This window comes from Adiantum capillus-veneris, chromosome 16, assembly GCF_014529385.1.
Source record: "Adiantum capillus-veneris isolate H3 chromosome 16, ASM1452938v2, whole genome shotgun sequence".
Classification (NCBI taxonomy): Eukaryota; Viridiplantae; Streptophyta; class Polypodiopsida; order Polypodiales; family Pteridaceae; genus Adiantum; species Adiantum capillus-veneris.
In genome coordinates, this window is record NC_140946.1 from 69,737,901 (window position 1) to 69,752,295 (window position 14,395).

Below are 14,395 nucleotides of genomic sequence, written 5' to 3' on the forward strand. Positions count from 1 at the left end.
GCTCATTGCAATGTGTAAGCAGTAGGTAAGCACTATTGCCCTTGCCTAAAGCTACGAAGGAGAATAGTCAAATTTGGAGGTGTCAGCCTTCATGAGAGCAAGCATGTAGCAATTCCTCTGGCATGTGAACTGGCTCTATAGCAAACTAGTAAAGATGCTAGCCTAGGGTCCCAAAAGATTTGGTCTAACAATAAGGTTTTGTCTTCTCAATCTATCTCGGGGGGTTCACTATATGTAAACCACCTATTCTACGTGCGTTCAAAGGGTATTTAAAAAACCCCTTATCTGTGAATTTTGAATCAATAAAACAACCTCTTTTTCTTTATAAACTTACGGGTTTTTTTCCAAAGTGAAATAAAAAAACCCCTTATTTGAATATATTTATGTAAATTTACCAAAAAAATTTGAATTAAAAAACCCCCTCTGGTTGAACTCTCATAGTAAACTTACATACATAGAGATGGACCCCCCGAGCAATCTATAGGTTGTGGGCTCCCTATTGGGTCCCCTCTAGAGAGACACATTGTGCTCACGTTTGTAGCTTGTTGCTGGCAGTTACTTGCTCTATCCATTGTTCTCAGTACATGTGGTGCATGAATTAGGTGGCCATGGTGATGCCTATGTGTGGCTCTTGTCCAATGGTACGCAACCCTTTCCCGACCATGTTTCATGGCTAATACTTGAAAAGGATAAGCACCTCCCCTTGTGGGCCCTCCAATGTCATTAGAGAAATTTGGATTCACTTTTGTATCCTTTAAGAAGTTCCACTTCAACTTAGAGAGAGAAAATAAAAATGCTAAATAATACATTTTAAGTCATGCTTTTTTGAGCCAAGAAGATGCCAAAATAACATATTCTTTGTCAGTTAGCCACCATTTTCCTTTTCTTATCTTCATTCTCTTGTCAAGAATCCAACTAATCGAATGACTACTGATTTGAAATGCAACTCTTTATGTAGTGGATCCTTGACATAGAATATAGATCTGGTTATCTTTAGGTTTAATCAATATCTTGCATCTTTTGTATTTGTCTAAATGCGTATTTTGTGTCTGACAGAGAGGACATATATTCACAACAGTGGACGTTTTGATTGCACAAGCAAGTCTCCAGTTCGACAAGACTGCAAGGTTCGTTATCTGCGTCCAATTCCCCATGGCTATGCGTTTGCTTGGCGCAACACATAAATGCTACGGGGCAGGGCACGGCTTCCGTTTCTTATAACTTTTGGAGAGACCACAGTGCCAACTCTCCACCATACTATTTTATGGCACTTCTGCATGGCGTGCGCTGTATACTTCGTATTTTTAGTTTGTGACCCTTCATTGCAAGGCGAAATGTTTAACTATTCATATTGCTTTTTTGTAGCTTGACTCAAATATTGGCCTACAATTTGGACAATCGAAATGCACTTGTACATCATTACAAGTCAGTAAAGCATTTTATTTCTTATTGCAGTTCATTGATGCTTTACCACTTGCTTGTTTTAGAATTTTGCACAATGCTTCCTTTAGTTTGGTTTACATGTATGTTGTCTTAAAAAATATACACTCAATGTCGATCAACATCTGTAGTATGTACATATTAATTACAGACGCGAGAACGAAGATCGTTGCTAGATAACCCAAGGATGTCTTGGTCAAATAATGCTAGTCTACACTCTATAACTCATGAACTATCCAGCTCAACCATTTCAGATGTCCTTGCTTTCAACATCAAGAATAATCCTAGCCAAACGACCATACAAAAGAATAGAATTCTGCATATTATCTAAAGATGTTCCAGGCGACATGAACCGCTGCCATTCACAGCTAGAATCCTTTGACCTAATGGATCAAGCCCAAAACAAAACTAGTTTCTTGATTTTGGAAACACTTGCAAAGCCACTAAGACGACATGCATATATCACATCCGACAGACATAAATTTGGATCCATATAGCTTTCAAAATCATGTTTATTTAATTATTCATTGCTATAATATGTTCTAGCAAGGTCCACCAAGCAAGACTACTACATGTTTGATGTTTGATGTTTGATGTTTGGCATATCTCTCATTGATAAAAAAAATCAAGGAGCATGACTAGCAAGTTAATTTGCTCGAGGCAACAAACAGCTTTTGGCTCACTGGAAAAGAGACCGACGAAAACCCATTGCGGCCTGCAGAGAATCGTCAATGTACTCTCTCTCTCTCTCTCTCTCTCTCTCTGTGTGTGTGTGTGTGTGTGTGTGTGTGTGTGTTCCTTGCAATTTCATCGCGCGTGTACTTTGGCAGGAGGGCTTCTGTGAACAGGCCTCCTACACCTGATGGAGACGATGAGAAAGGGGCAGAGCCAACCCTTCAAGAGATTATCAACATAAAAGTAAGATTTTTTCTATTGCAAAAGCCTGTTTCTCGGTAATTCCTGATTGGCTATGGGAAAATATTGCCATGGATTTTTGATCTACCATGCGCTACCAGTTGGCATTTTACATGATCAAATCTTGACCTTCATTTGCTCGCAAGTCCACTTTGTCTTTGTGAGGAAGACTATTTAAGTTTACTCATATCATTTTTGACTATTTCTCTTGTAAATGATCATTGTGATTCTTAGTCGATGTGTTTGTTTGGGTGAGCACTCTGTGAGAAATTGAGAATTGGGTGACAGCTTTGAAGTTTTCGTCATCCTTCCATGCTGATGGTTAGTAATGAGGTGACATTCAATGGATTGGACTTGTTGCGATTTTATGTTTAAGATTATACATCAGAATGGGACTGGTTTGTCTCTGTTGTTGGCACTATTCACCTTTTAACCGGTAGGGCACCTGGTTGTGGAATTTGTCAAGCAAGTTCAACTTGGTTTGTAAAGTGCCATTGGTCCAAACATATACACAGTTGGAAGACACTCTGATCTTTGCAAACTCATCTTTTGTTGAAGGGGTTGATTTGGGAGAGAAGTGCCAGGTATTAGATCTGTCTCATTAGCTTCCGGGCGTTCTAAAGTCAACTAATAAGGGTGAAACAATCTCTGTGATTTTCAAGAAATTCAGTTCTACTCTTATCCAAACTTGATAGCCATATGATGTGTACCGTACGGATCGGTATGTATTGTACATTGTTTGTTATGGGTAAAGTTTTAAGGTATGTAAGAATTGTTAAGAGTTTTGGCATCTCAAGTGAATTGCCCAATGTGATCTCATTATTTGTTTTGGCTTTTAGGTATTTCTTTTACTTATTTGTCAAAGTCTAGGTAAGGTAAGTTACTGAGGTGGGTATGTATGTGACCCCCTTGCCCCCATTGTATACACATTGAGTTATTCATTGCCAAGGTTGAAAAGTGCACTGACGAGTATTGAGTTAGCAGCTTCGGTTCTCACGAAGTTGCCTGAGGCGTATGAAGCGGTGTCTAGGACACTTCGGTTACAAATCATGAAGGAAAAGCTAGAATTTGATGATCTCAGCTTTTTTCTCATTGGGGAGGAAGCTGTGTTGATAACTCAAGGCAAAATTTAGATTTCTGACAAAGGCGTGGAAGCACTTGCTTCCTCGGATTTCAGAAAGAAGACCAAGAACCGTTATTACTGTCACAAATTGTTGACGTGTCAAGTCAGTGAAGAACAGAGCCAACCTTCAAATCACGGCCGAGGGGCCTAAACCCTAAGAAGAGCAAGCAACAACAGAGGAAGAAGTTCTACCAACTTATGGGTCCCCGTCCGATGGGGCCCAAGAGACATAAAGGAATTAAAATAAAGCAGGACCCCACACACACACACAAAGGCTTGCGTAGTAGCTGATGACGTGGTGCTTCAGATTTTCCGTTGACTGAAGACGTGGCAGACTCTACGGATTTCCACGTTTTGCGCTGACTGCTGACATGGCAGCTCTACGGATTTCCATGATTTACGCTGGCAACTTTTGGGCATCGCTTTTGGACCAGATGCTTTTGAGTTTGAAGGCTTTTCATGTAAATTGCTTTTGGGCCTAGGGCCTTTAAATATGAGGCCATGGGCTCATTCTTTGGCATGCTTCTGGATGGAGGTGCAGAGGATGGAGTACCGGCTTGTACTTTGATGATGCAATATAAAGAAATACCAAAAGGGGCGCCAAGGTTTGGGGCCAATACTCTCTAGGGTGGAATTTCTTCACTCCGTGCCGCGTGTCGTCTCTCTCTTTCAATTCAGTTGTTATTGAAGTGCTAAAAGTGTGTTCAGACTGTTCTTTTCTATTGGCACATCGTGCCCGTCTTGTGACAGTGGTATCAGAGCATAAGGCGTGTGCTTGTCTGAAAGCATACCGGTCTTACCAAAGAGCAGATAGAGCAAGATCGTACTTCCAAAGTTCGTTATAAATTTTAGCTTCGTGCTCCGACCCCGGACTTATAAGACACTCCCACCCTTACTTCATCGCGCATCGGGCATGCTCTTGTCTTCGCCGCTCATGTCTTACAGGGCATAAGCCATAAAGATCACTTGCAAGAGAAGGATCCAAGATTTGTTTCAAGCTGCTATTTTTTCTCAGAGGCATTGCTATGCAGATGTTGATGTTTATAGCTACCAAGCTGCACACTCCAAGGACTTGGCAAGCTTTCAAGAAAATTTTTGCCCGAAGTTATATGGTTTCCGACATCTTCCTTCAGAGTGCAACTTCTGGCAGAGTGGGGTATCCTGAAATGCTTGCCATGGAAACCCTAGCAGATTATAACTTGAAATTTCTCGACATCTCTCAGTAGGTGTCTCTTTTCGAGTTGATAACCTTGGAGGTTCGGTGTGACCTCTATGTCTTGGGACTACCATCAACGCCTCAGAAACACTGTCTGTCCAAGAGCTGTGGACCATGCTGTGGTTGACTACGACCTTATGAAAGAAATCTAATGTAAGGATTCTAGGTACTAATCCTTAAATAAGTACTTAAACTCACGATTAAGACTTAAGAAACTTGAACTGAACTCAGAAAAAAGACTCTGTGTTTGATTGATTGAATGTGTAATACAAGGGCTCCTTATATAGGAGACGAAGAGACATAAATGAAAAGTCATGTCTCCTGGTGAAGAGACATGACTTTATACGTAAAGACACTTCGACGAAGAGCTGCAACCATTGGACGGAGAGTCGCACCTGTAGAGCAAAGAGGTGCGACCAGTCGTCGAAGGAGTGTGGCTTTTGGCGAAGAGGCATGTCTCTTGGGCGAAGGGGTGTGACCATCCAAGCGTAGGGGTTCTCCTTGGCATGGCACTTTGCATATCTGCAACTAGGAGTGTATGTAATACTGCAACATAGTCACAAATCGTGACATTCCCTCCCATGTTATCGGAAACCTTTGTCTTGAACCTTTGCTTCATGCGATGTAAGATTTCTGGTAGTAACTGCGAAATATTTAGGGAAGAGGAAATCTTCTCAAGGTACTCTTCAGATGGGGTAACTTGTCACAAAACGGGCACCACGTGCCAATAGAAAAGAACAGACTGAACAGACTTTTAGCACTTCAATAACAACTGAACTGAAAGAGAGAGAGACGACACGCGACACAAAGTGGCGGAATTCCACCCTAGAGAGTATTGGCCCCAAACCTTGGCGCCCCTTTCGGTATTTCTTTATATTCCATCAACACAGTACAAGCCGGTACTCCAGACTCTACACCTTCTCCAGGAAGCATGCAAAAGAATGAGCCCTGACCTCATATTTCAAGGCCCTTGGCCTAAAAAGCAGTTACAATAAAAGGCCTTTAGACTCAAAAGCTTCTGGTCCAAAAGCAAAGCCAAAAAACTGCCAGCGTAAATCACGGAAATCCGAACAGCCTGCCATGTCATCATGCCAGTGCAATTTTTGGAAATTTGCCCTTAGGGTTAGGGTTAGGATTTCTACGATTTTAGGGTTTCTGGCAACAAAATTAGGGTTTGCAAGTTAGGGTTTCCAGAATTAGGGTTTACTGGTTTTAGGGTTAGGGTTTTCAGAATTAGGGTTTCAACAGTTAGGGTTTTTGGCAAAAATTAGGGTTAGGGTTTCTGCTCTTGGACAACCACGTCATCACTTTGTGACACTTCTTCCGTTACTTGTTCTTCTTAGGGTTTAGGCTTTGACACGCCAGCAGTTTGTTACATAACTTCAACTTTAGTAATCACTGGAGAGGATTTTGGCTTGAGAGTGTAATCATTGTCCAATAATGAATCCCAAAATTCTTCAGAATCATCTTCAAAAACTGTCACTTCATGACTTGCAATTGGCATATCATCATCTAGCAAAGAATCAATTGGTAACGAAGTATCACTTGGAAAAACTTCTTGCTTGAAATCATCTTTGTCTTCAGCAATTGATTCAGGAGAAGTTAATGAATTCAAAAATTCATTAATTAGAATTTTTGCATCTGCATCGGAGATCATATTTGCTTCATAATCCACTGTATCATGGTGTTCGACTTGTACACGTGAGGCTTGAATCACTCGTTCCGCATGATAAAGCCAATGTAAAACGAGTTCACGTCCATCTTTGAACAAATTGATAGTATGTCCTCGAAAGCTAATGGTTGGATCATATTGAAATAACCAATGCTGACCAAGAATCATGTCGTAATAAGATAAAGGCATGCGTTCGAAATCCAATTGATCTTTATAAGTTCGAATCTCGAACTGCAAGTGTCAAACTGTTTGATCACAAGTCAAAATTGATCCATTTGCTAATTGCACATCATATAAGTGAGATTTGTTCTGAGTTGGTAAGCCAAGCTGTTGAACTATTTGAGTGTTGACAAAATTATTCGAACATCCGCTGTCCACCAAAACATTGATGGAACGACTGTCGAGAGTTCCAAGAAGACTCAAAACTTTCTTTGAGAGAGGCTCCAAAAGTGAAGAACCACATTGAGCATTCATAAGAATAGTCATATCCTCTGAGACACGAATTGTGTTGACCACTGATTTTCCTTTATCCTTAGCAGAATCTGGTTATTCAACATTCGACTATGTTTCCGCGTTGGAATTTCTTTTCAAATTAGACGGATTTGGTCTATTTGGACATTGATACCATCTATGGTCACCACCGCAAATTGTACACAAATCGTCCTTCTCTGAAGTCGAAGATGTATTTGACGAGCCTTGCTGAGTATTGGAATGCCGATCTTAAGAAAAATCACGTCCTTTATCACGATCAAATGGAGGAACATTTGACGAAGATCTACTTTGAGATTGGCAATCTTGAGAATAGAACCTTGAAGTTGAAAAAGGTTGCGTTGCTTGCTGTCTGAACTGAAACTAATGTTGCTGACTTTGGCTAAAGCTTTCTTTACGATCGCATTGTGAAAAGCGAGCGCTATTTGAAGATCTGTCACCGGGAAGAAGATTCCGTGTAGGGCGGCGATTATCACCAAGATGCTCCACATAGGTAATTGCAACATCCAAGGTGGTAGGGTTGTATGTGTGCACATCGTCCTTCAGGTTGGGTTCGAGTCCCTCGATAGAACTTTGAAGTTTATCAGAGGGACTAAGGGTCTCTATCTCCAGAGTTAGCTGTCAAGTGACACATCCAACCCTATGTGTCCGTGGACAAGCTACAGCATGACCAGGGTTCAGTTCAGTCAAGTCAGTCTAGGATAGGAAGTGATCTTGCGCTTTTGTGAGTTTGTTCGCAGACTGTGCATGTCCAGGCACTTAGATTAGTTGCATATCCTCTGGTTGTACACAACATGACCATCAGCATTACCATCAGAATCCATCAGGAGCATTTTCCAGTGCATTGAACCTATTTTTCCTATTTTTGACATTTTTCACTTATTATTTTTAAGTGACTTTTGTTGGGAATTGGGTAGGGCAAAATGACTAAAGCAATATATAAGGAAAACCTAGCGCTAGCATTTCTGGCAGAAGCAGGAAGGAGAGCACAGGCACCCCGTGCAGCAGGCCCTCTGGAGCATCTTCTCAACAAGAACCAAGACCAAAGAAAGCCATCTTTTCAGCCAAGATCTCTTGGCGTTTTTCAGCAAGCAAGACCAGCAGATTCAGCCATCTTCGACAGTGATTCCCCCTCAGCAAATACGGCGATTTTCAGTCCTGCTACCGCAGTGAATTCAGCCCCATGACCAGCATTTTTGAATAGCATAACCAGCGTTTTTAGACCAGCATGACCAGCGTTTTTGGAACGAGCATGTCCAGCGTTTTAGGAGCAGCAGAGAACGTTTTTGGACCAGCAGAGATAGCGTTTTTGTAGAGAGAAAGAGAGCGTTTTCAGCAAGGCATCAAGTTCACGGAACAACCCCAACTTGGCGCGGCAGGAACCGACTCACATCATTCAGTTTTCAGCCTTAGCTTCGTCATCGTCGTCCGCACCGTTGACCTCGGCATAGTAGCATTTAGACTCATTGCATCAGCACCTTGTATCAGATTGTGCAATCAATAGCATAGACCACTCTCGCCATTGAGAGTGGGGCCCTTGGAGGAGGGTTTGACAACTTTCTGGTGTCGTATTCTCTTCTCTCTCTATCTCTCAGACTCATGCACCTTCATCCACGTTGTTTGTGATCACTAGCACTCTCTCACAAAGGAACGGAAGGCTCTCCCTTCCCTAAGTAAAAAAGAACCTTGAGCACAGTTTGAAGCACTCATCTTGAGCAAAGTTCAACATTCACTTCGGCTGCACCTTAGATTAGCCTTTGGAACTCTGTGATGTACGTGGCCAAGGAACCTGTCTGGCTCAGGCGGTGAAGAGAGGACCGAGCATGAAAATCCGCATTGGCAGGCTGCGAATAGCACGCCGGAATTTATCCCAAGAAGGTGTGTGTTTACCATCAGCAACCAGTCGTTGCCACCAAAGAAATGTTGTATCCTTGAGCAGAGAACTAGCAAGTGCAACTTTTTTACTTTCGACTAAGTCCGTGTTGGACAAGTAGACCTCCATTTTGAACAACCATTGGTCCAGCACGCGCTTATCGCGGCGACCATTATTAGGCTTTAGGCAGTTTAACATCAAGCTGCTTCTTCTGTGTAGCATTAAATTTTTTATAAAGTAATTAAAGTTCGCGATTGTCTACCTCATCAGTTGGATTTGGTTCATTTGGTTTGTCCATTGAAGCTTAGGAAGAAGGTGGTGGAGAAGCAGCATTAGTTGTCCGAGAAGTCGTAGGACGACTCCGATAAGTATTTTGCATCTACATCTCATCCAAGCGAGTGTGTAGTGATGTGAGGCTTGTGGAAAGTGTGGCCATCTGCTCCTTGATAAGAGTAAGGGAATCGTCAGATTGACCATCTCCGTCCTTAGAATTCGGCATGGTTACGCCTCAAAAGGAACTCGAACAGGTACAGGTTCTGCGACGAGAGCACTTGCAGGAACTCTGTTATAGGGAGAGGATTCGCCTGTACTGCTTCTTCGTGAACTTCGTCTATATACGAAATTTACAGAATGGGCACATCGTGGAATTCGTCTACCATCGCGCGCGGAGTAGGGTGCTTGCTGAGGGGCCAGCGCTGGAGGAAAGGGTGGGAAGGAGCAGCATATGAAAAATCCAATCATTGGCTAGTCTTCATGCTGTCGTTCATAAGTTTTTGATCGTAGAGGTGTTAATTATTTGTGGGCTAGTGAGCTCACATGAGCTTGGGGTTTGGCCGGTCAATTGACCCATTAAATTTGAAGGTAAATGATTGGCTAGTCTTCATGCTGTCGTTCATAAGTTTTTGATCGTAGAGGTGTTAATTATTTGTGGGCTAGTGAGCTCACATGAGCTTGGGGTTTGGCCGGTCAATTGACCCATTAAATTTGAAGGTAAATGATAGCATTAAACTTATACACTGGCTGGTGTGGAGAATTAACAATGTTCACACTTGGGTAAATTTGGAGCAAGCCAGTCGGCCACTTAATGTGAGTAAATTGGGTATATTTTAATAGGCAACATTGGCATGCTGGTCATGTAAAAAAACAACCCAACGAAGGAGTTCCGTGCACCTTCAGCGAAGAGTTGCCAGCGAAATGATTCAGCGATTTCAGCATACTCAGCCCAACGTTTTCAGCATATGCAGCCCACGTCTCAGCAATTTAGCCCAGCGTTTAAGCATACTCAGCCTTGGCAGAATTTGGAAAAAGGATGCACAAAGGGGCATTTCCAAGGGGTGCGAGCATTGGGAAGAGGTGGCAGCCTGCCGGCGTGGTACCCTTTCGCATGAAGGGGTGCGACCATGGGTTCGAAGGGGTACTACCCGAGGAAAGGGCACTCGAAGAGGCACCAACAGAAGTTGTCCCGAAAGTCACCGGGTACGCCACACACACATCTGTGTCATTGTCCGTTATTTATGTAATTGAAACAGAAAGATTCATGTTACCTCATGCGCAAATATGTGTGTGTGTACCACCTTTCTTCTGCTGCCATGCAACTCCGGGAGAGGGTAGAGTGTAGCGGCAAGGGTGAGAGGCTCACAACCTTCGGGTCCCCGGAAAAAAATTGCATTGATACCACTGTAAGGATTATAGGTACTAATCCTTAATTAAGTACTTAAACTCATAATTAAGACTTAAGAAACTGTTGCTAATTGGACTATTTTCTTATTTTTAATGATTAATCTCTTTTTTAGGATATTTTATTGTGTGCACTAAGAACTGTTAAAAGATTGTAGCTACAGGAACTGCCATCAAGAACGGACAACTCTGATGTGTCATTTGATGGGTGACGGTAAACATCGCGAAGGAGTTTTCGTAAGTTCGGTGGAAAGGGCCGGGTTACGAGTGCCCCTGATGCGTCACATGATGGGTGACGGGTGCATCAGTAAGGGGGCATCCCGTAGGCTAAGGAGGAAATCCGAACTGAGTAAGAAAATACGCGTAAGAACGCAAGCACAAGAATAAAGATGGGTTCAATGAAGCTTTTTACGAAAAGCAGGAACAATCGCGGGAAGGCAAACGCTTTCCCGCGAGGAATCTATGTTTGCATTGCATTCGTGCATGTGGTTGCATCCAGGGACGCCTGGGAAGTGTTGTTAAATGCATTGGTTTTAACTTATAAGGTTTTATTGAGTTTTTGGGCAGGTTCATACCAATTTTAAAATATGCCGGCCGCCCACTTAATAAGTGGGCAGCCACTTAGAAGATAAAGCAACAAAACCAGCCAGCGAATTCTCTCTCCCTATTTCGGGTAGAACAGCGGAAAAAAAAAAGAAAAAAAGAAAAAAAAAAGAAGAAAAAAAAAAAAACGGGCGCAATCTCTACGCGAGCAGTTATTCGTGCCGTGGCTAGGGAGCTATAAAAGCACCACATGCCCTCACTCACGGGAGGTACCAACATCAGCAAGAGAAGACTCTGCCGCAAGAGATCGCGAGACTATGAAGCACGGAAGTCGCTTTTCCCGCGCAAGAGCGACAGGTATCTATTGTGGATTCGCCATACGAATTGTTGTCGCGTGTTTGTGTGGTTTGTTTTGTAGGAATCTCCCCTCTTACAGGAAGGCCCTTCACGGGAAGTACGGTTTCACGCCTAAGTCCCTTACGGGAAAGTACGGCTTCGCGCCTAAGTCCCTTACGAGAAGGAACAGCCTTGTGCCCAAGCCCTTTACGGGAAAGCACGACCTTCGGGTCTAAGATTACAGAACGGAAGAGTTTCCTCGGGTTCTCATGCTTGTATACGAATTCTCCCTGAATAAAAGAATACTCTTAACGGGGGGGGGGCCAGCCCATCTTCTGGTCCCCAATACTGTGTCGATCTTCTCCCTTCTCTCACATTTGCAAAGTATTTTAATTTTCAGATTTTCAAGTGCTCGTGTACGCTCTCGTTTTGTGACAGAAACTTGAACTGAACTCAGAAACAAGACTCAGAAGACTCTGTGTTTGATTGATTGAATGTGTGATACAAGGGCTCCTTATATAGGAGACGAAGAGACACAAATGAAAAGACATGAAACAGAAAGATTCATTTTACCTCATGCGCACATATGTGTGTGTGTACCACCTTTCTTCTGCTGCCATGCAACTCCGGGAGAGGATAGAGTGTAGCGGCAAGGGTGAGAGGCTCACAACCTTGGGGTCCCGGGAAAAAATTTGCTCTGATACCACTGTAAGGATTCTAGGTACTAATCCTTAATTAAGTACTTAAACCCATAATTAAGACTTACGAAACTTGAACTGAACTCAGAAACAAGACTTAGAAGACTCTGAGTTTGATTGATTGAATGTGTGATACAAGGGCTCCTTATATAGGAGACGAAGAGACACAAATGAAAAGACATGTTTCCTAGTGAAGAGACATGACTTTATACGTAAAGGCACATCCTTTCGATGAAGAGCTGCAACCATTGGGCGAAGAGTCGCACCTGTAGAGCAAAGGGGTGCGACGAGTCGTCGAAGGAGTGTGGCTTTTGGCGAAGAGGCATGTCTCTTGGGCGAAGGGGTGTGATAATCCAAGCGTTGGGGTTCTCCTTGGCATGGCACTTTACATATCTGCAACTAGGAGTGTATGTAATACTGCAACTGTCACAAGACGGGCACCACGTGCCAATAGAAAAGAACAGGCTGAACAACTTTAAGCACTTCAAATAACAACTGAACTGAAATATAGAGAGACGACACGCGACATGGAGTGGCGGAATTCCACCCCAGAGAGTATTGGCCCCAAACCTTGGCGCCCCTTTCAGTATTTCTTTATATTGCATCAACACAGTACAAGCCGGTACTCCAGACTCTGCACCTTCTCCAGGAAGCATGCCAAAGAATGAGCCCTGACCTCATATTTAAAGGCCCTTGGCCTAAAAAGCGATTACAGTGAAAAGCCTTCAAAACTCAAAAGCTCCTGGTCCAAAAAGCAATGCCAAAAGCTGCCACCTTTTCGTAAATTGCGCTGGTGTCCGTATAGCAGGCCACGTGTCAGCCCGTCACGTCAGCAAATCAGAGTTAGGGTTAGGGTTTTGGGCAGAATTAGGGTTTTTGATTTTAGGGTTAGGGTTTTAGCAGAATTAGGGTTTTGGACAGAACTAGGGTTTCTAATTTTAGGATTAGGGTTTCTGATTTTAAGATTAGGGTTTCAACAGAATTAGGATTTCGGGCAGAATTAGGGTTTTTGATTTTAGGGTTAGGGTTTTAGCAAAATTAGGGTTTCGACACGTCAGCAGTTTGTTACATCTCCCCTTCTTGAAAGAGAGTAATTGTCCGCGATTGCAGCATATCTGCAAATCAACTCAAGTTAGCTCAAAAATTTCCGAGGGTCATTCCGAGGGACATTCCGATGCTCTTTTTATTAAGGAGTTAGCTTCTCCTTTCTGCTCTTTTGATCAAAGAGTTAGCTTCTCCTTTCGGCTGTTTAGATCAAGGAGTTAGCTTCTCCTTTCTGCTCTTTGATCAAGGAGTTAGCTTCTCCTTTCGTCCACATCGGAACTCTTTATATTCCGGCGTAGTAAAATTAGCCATCACATTCAGACCGTACCGATCTTCCATGGGTGTGATGCACTAAAATTACATACCCAGGCAATCTCATCCAATTAGGAATATTCAATAGTTGGCACATCACAATGCAACACAAATGCTTACATATGCATGTTACAAGACATAGAAACATAAAACCGCCGATGAACACTCCTCCCGTATAACCTAACAAGGTCCGGGCCGGGAGATATTCAACGACTCCCTCATCATTCCTCCCGCATAACCTAAAAAGGTCCAGGCCGGGAGATATAGAGGCCTTTTACAACCAAACGTCGCCCAGATCGCAGCTTGCGTCGTTTGGAGGTGCTGAGAGTAACCACTGCTCAGACTTCTTAATACTCCTCCCGCATAACCATCTAGGTCCGGGCCGGGAGTCACAACAACAATTATTTACAAGGATACAACCAAACGCTCCCCAGGCATCGGCCTGCGTCGTTCCGAGGTTCAAACAATACCAAAACAGTATTTCTCACTTCTCCACCCGGGAGTAAAATCACCATTCATTGAAACCAGTATCAAACCAAAGTCAAACAATTCAAATCGGCTTCAAAATAGATACCATTCATTTCAAACAAATTCCAAACAGGATCACCAAATAAGATCAAACAGAACTCAAACTTAAAAAGCAATCTCGACATCAATCGAGTTCGAAAAGTTGACTGCTTTTCCATCTTGAAACCTGCACCAAAAATTAGGGTTAGGTTTCTTCCATAGGGTCGTGGCCGAGCACAGCATGGTTCATCAGCTCTTGGACAAACAATGTTGCTTTGGTGGCGATGGTAGTCCCAAGATAGCAATCGCACTAAACCTCCAAGGTCATCTGCTCGTGAAGAGACATCTACTGAGAGATGTCGAGAAAATTCAAGATATAATCTGCTAGGGTTTCCATGGCAAGCTTTTCAGGATACCCCACTCTGCCATAAATTGCACTCCGAAGGAAAATGTCAGAAACCATATAACTTCGGGCAAATTTTTTTTTCTCTTGAAAGCTTGCCAAGTACTTCGAGTGTGCGGCTTGGTAGCTATAGACATCAACATCTGC

The 14,395-nt window shown here is 42.9% G+C and overlaps 1 protein-coding gene across 1 annotated transcript in view; it reads left to right on the top strand.

The window, feature by feature from the left end:
• Positions 1–2,035: 2,035 nt before the first annotated feature.
• The window catches only part of LOC147439242 (transcription/mRNA export factor), a 32,308-nt gene continuing 19,948 nt past the window's right edge, over positions 2,036–14,395 (top strand). The window contains exons 1-2 of the mRNA XM_086485111.1: positions 2,036–2,173; positions 2,271–2,358. Coding sequence (XP_086341237.1) covers positions 2,172–2,173; positions 2,271–2,358 — 90 coding nt within the window. The 5' untranslated portion in view covers positions 2,036–2,171. The remainder of the gene's footprint in view (positions 2,174–2,270; positions 2,359–14,395) is intronic.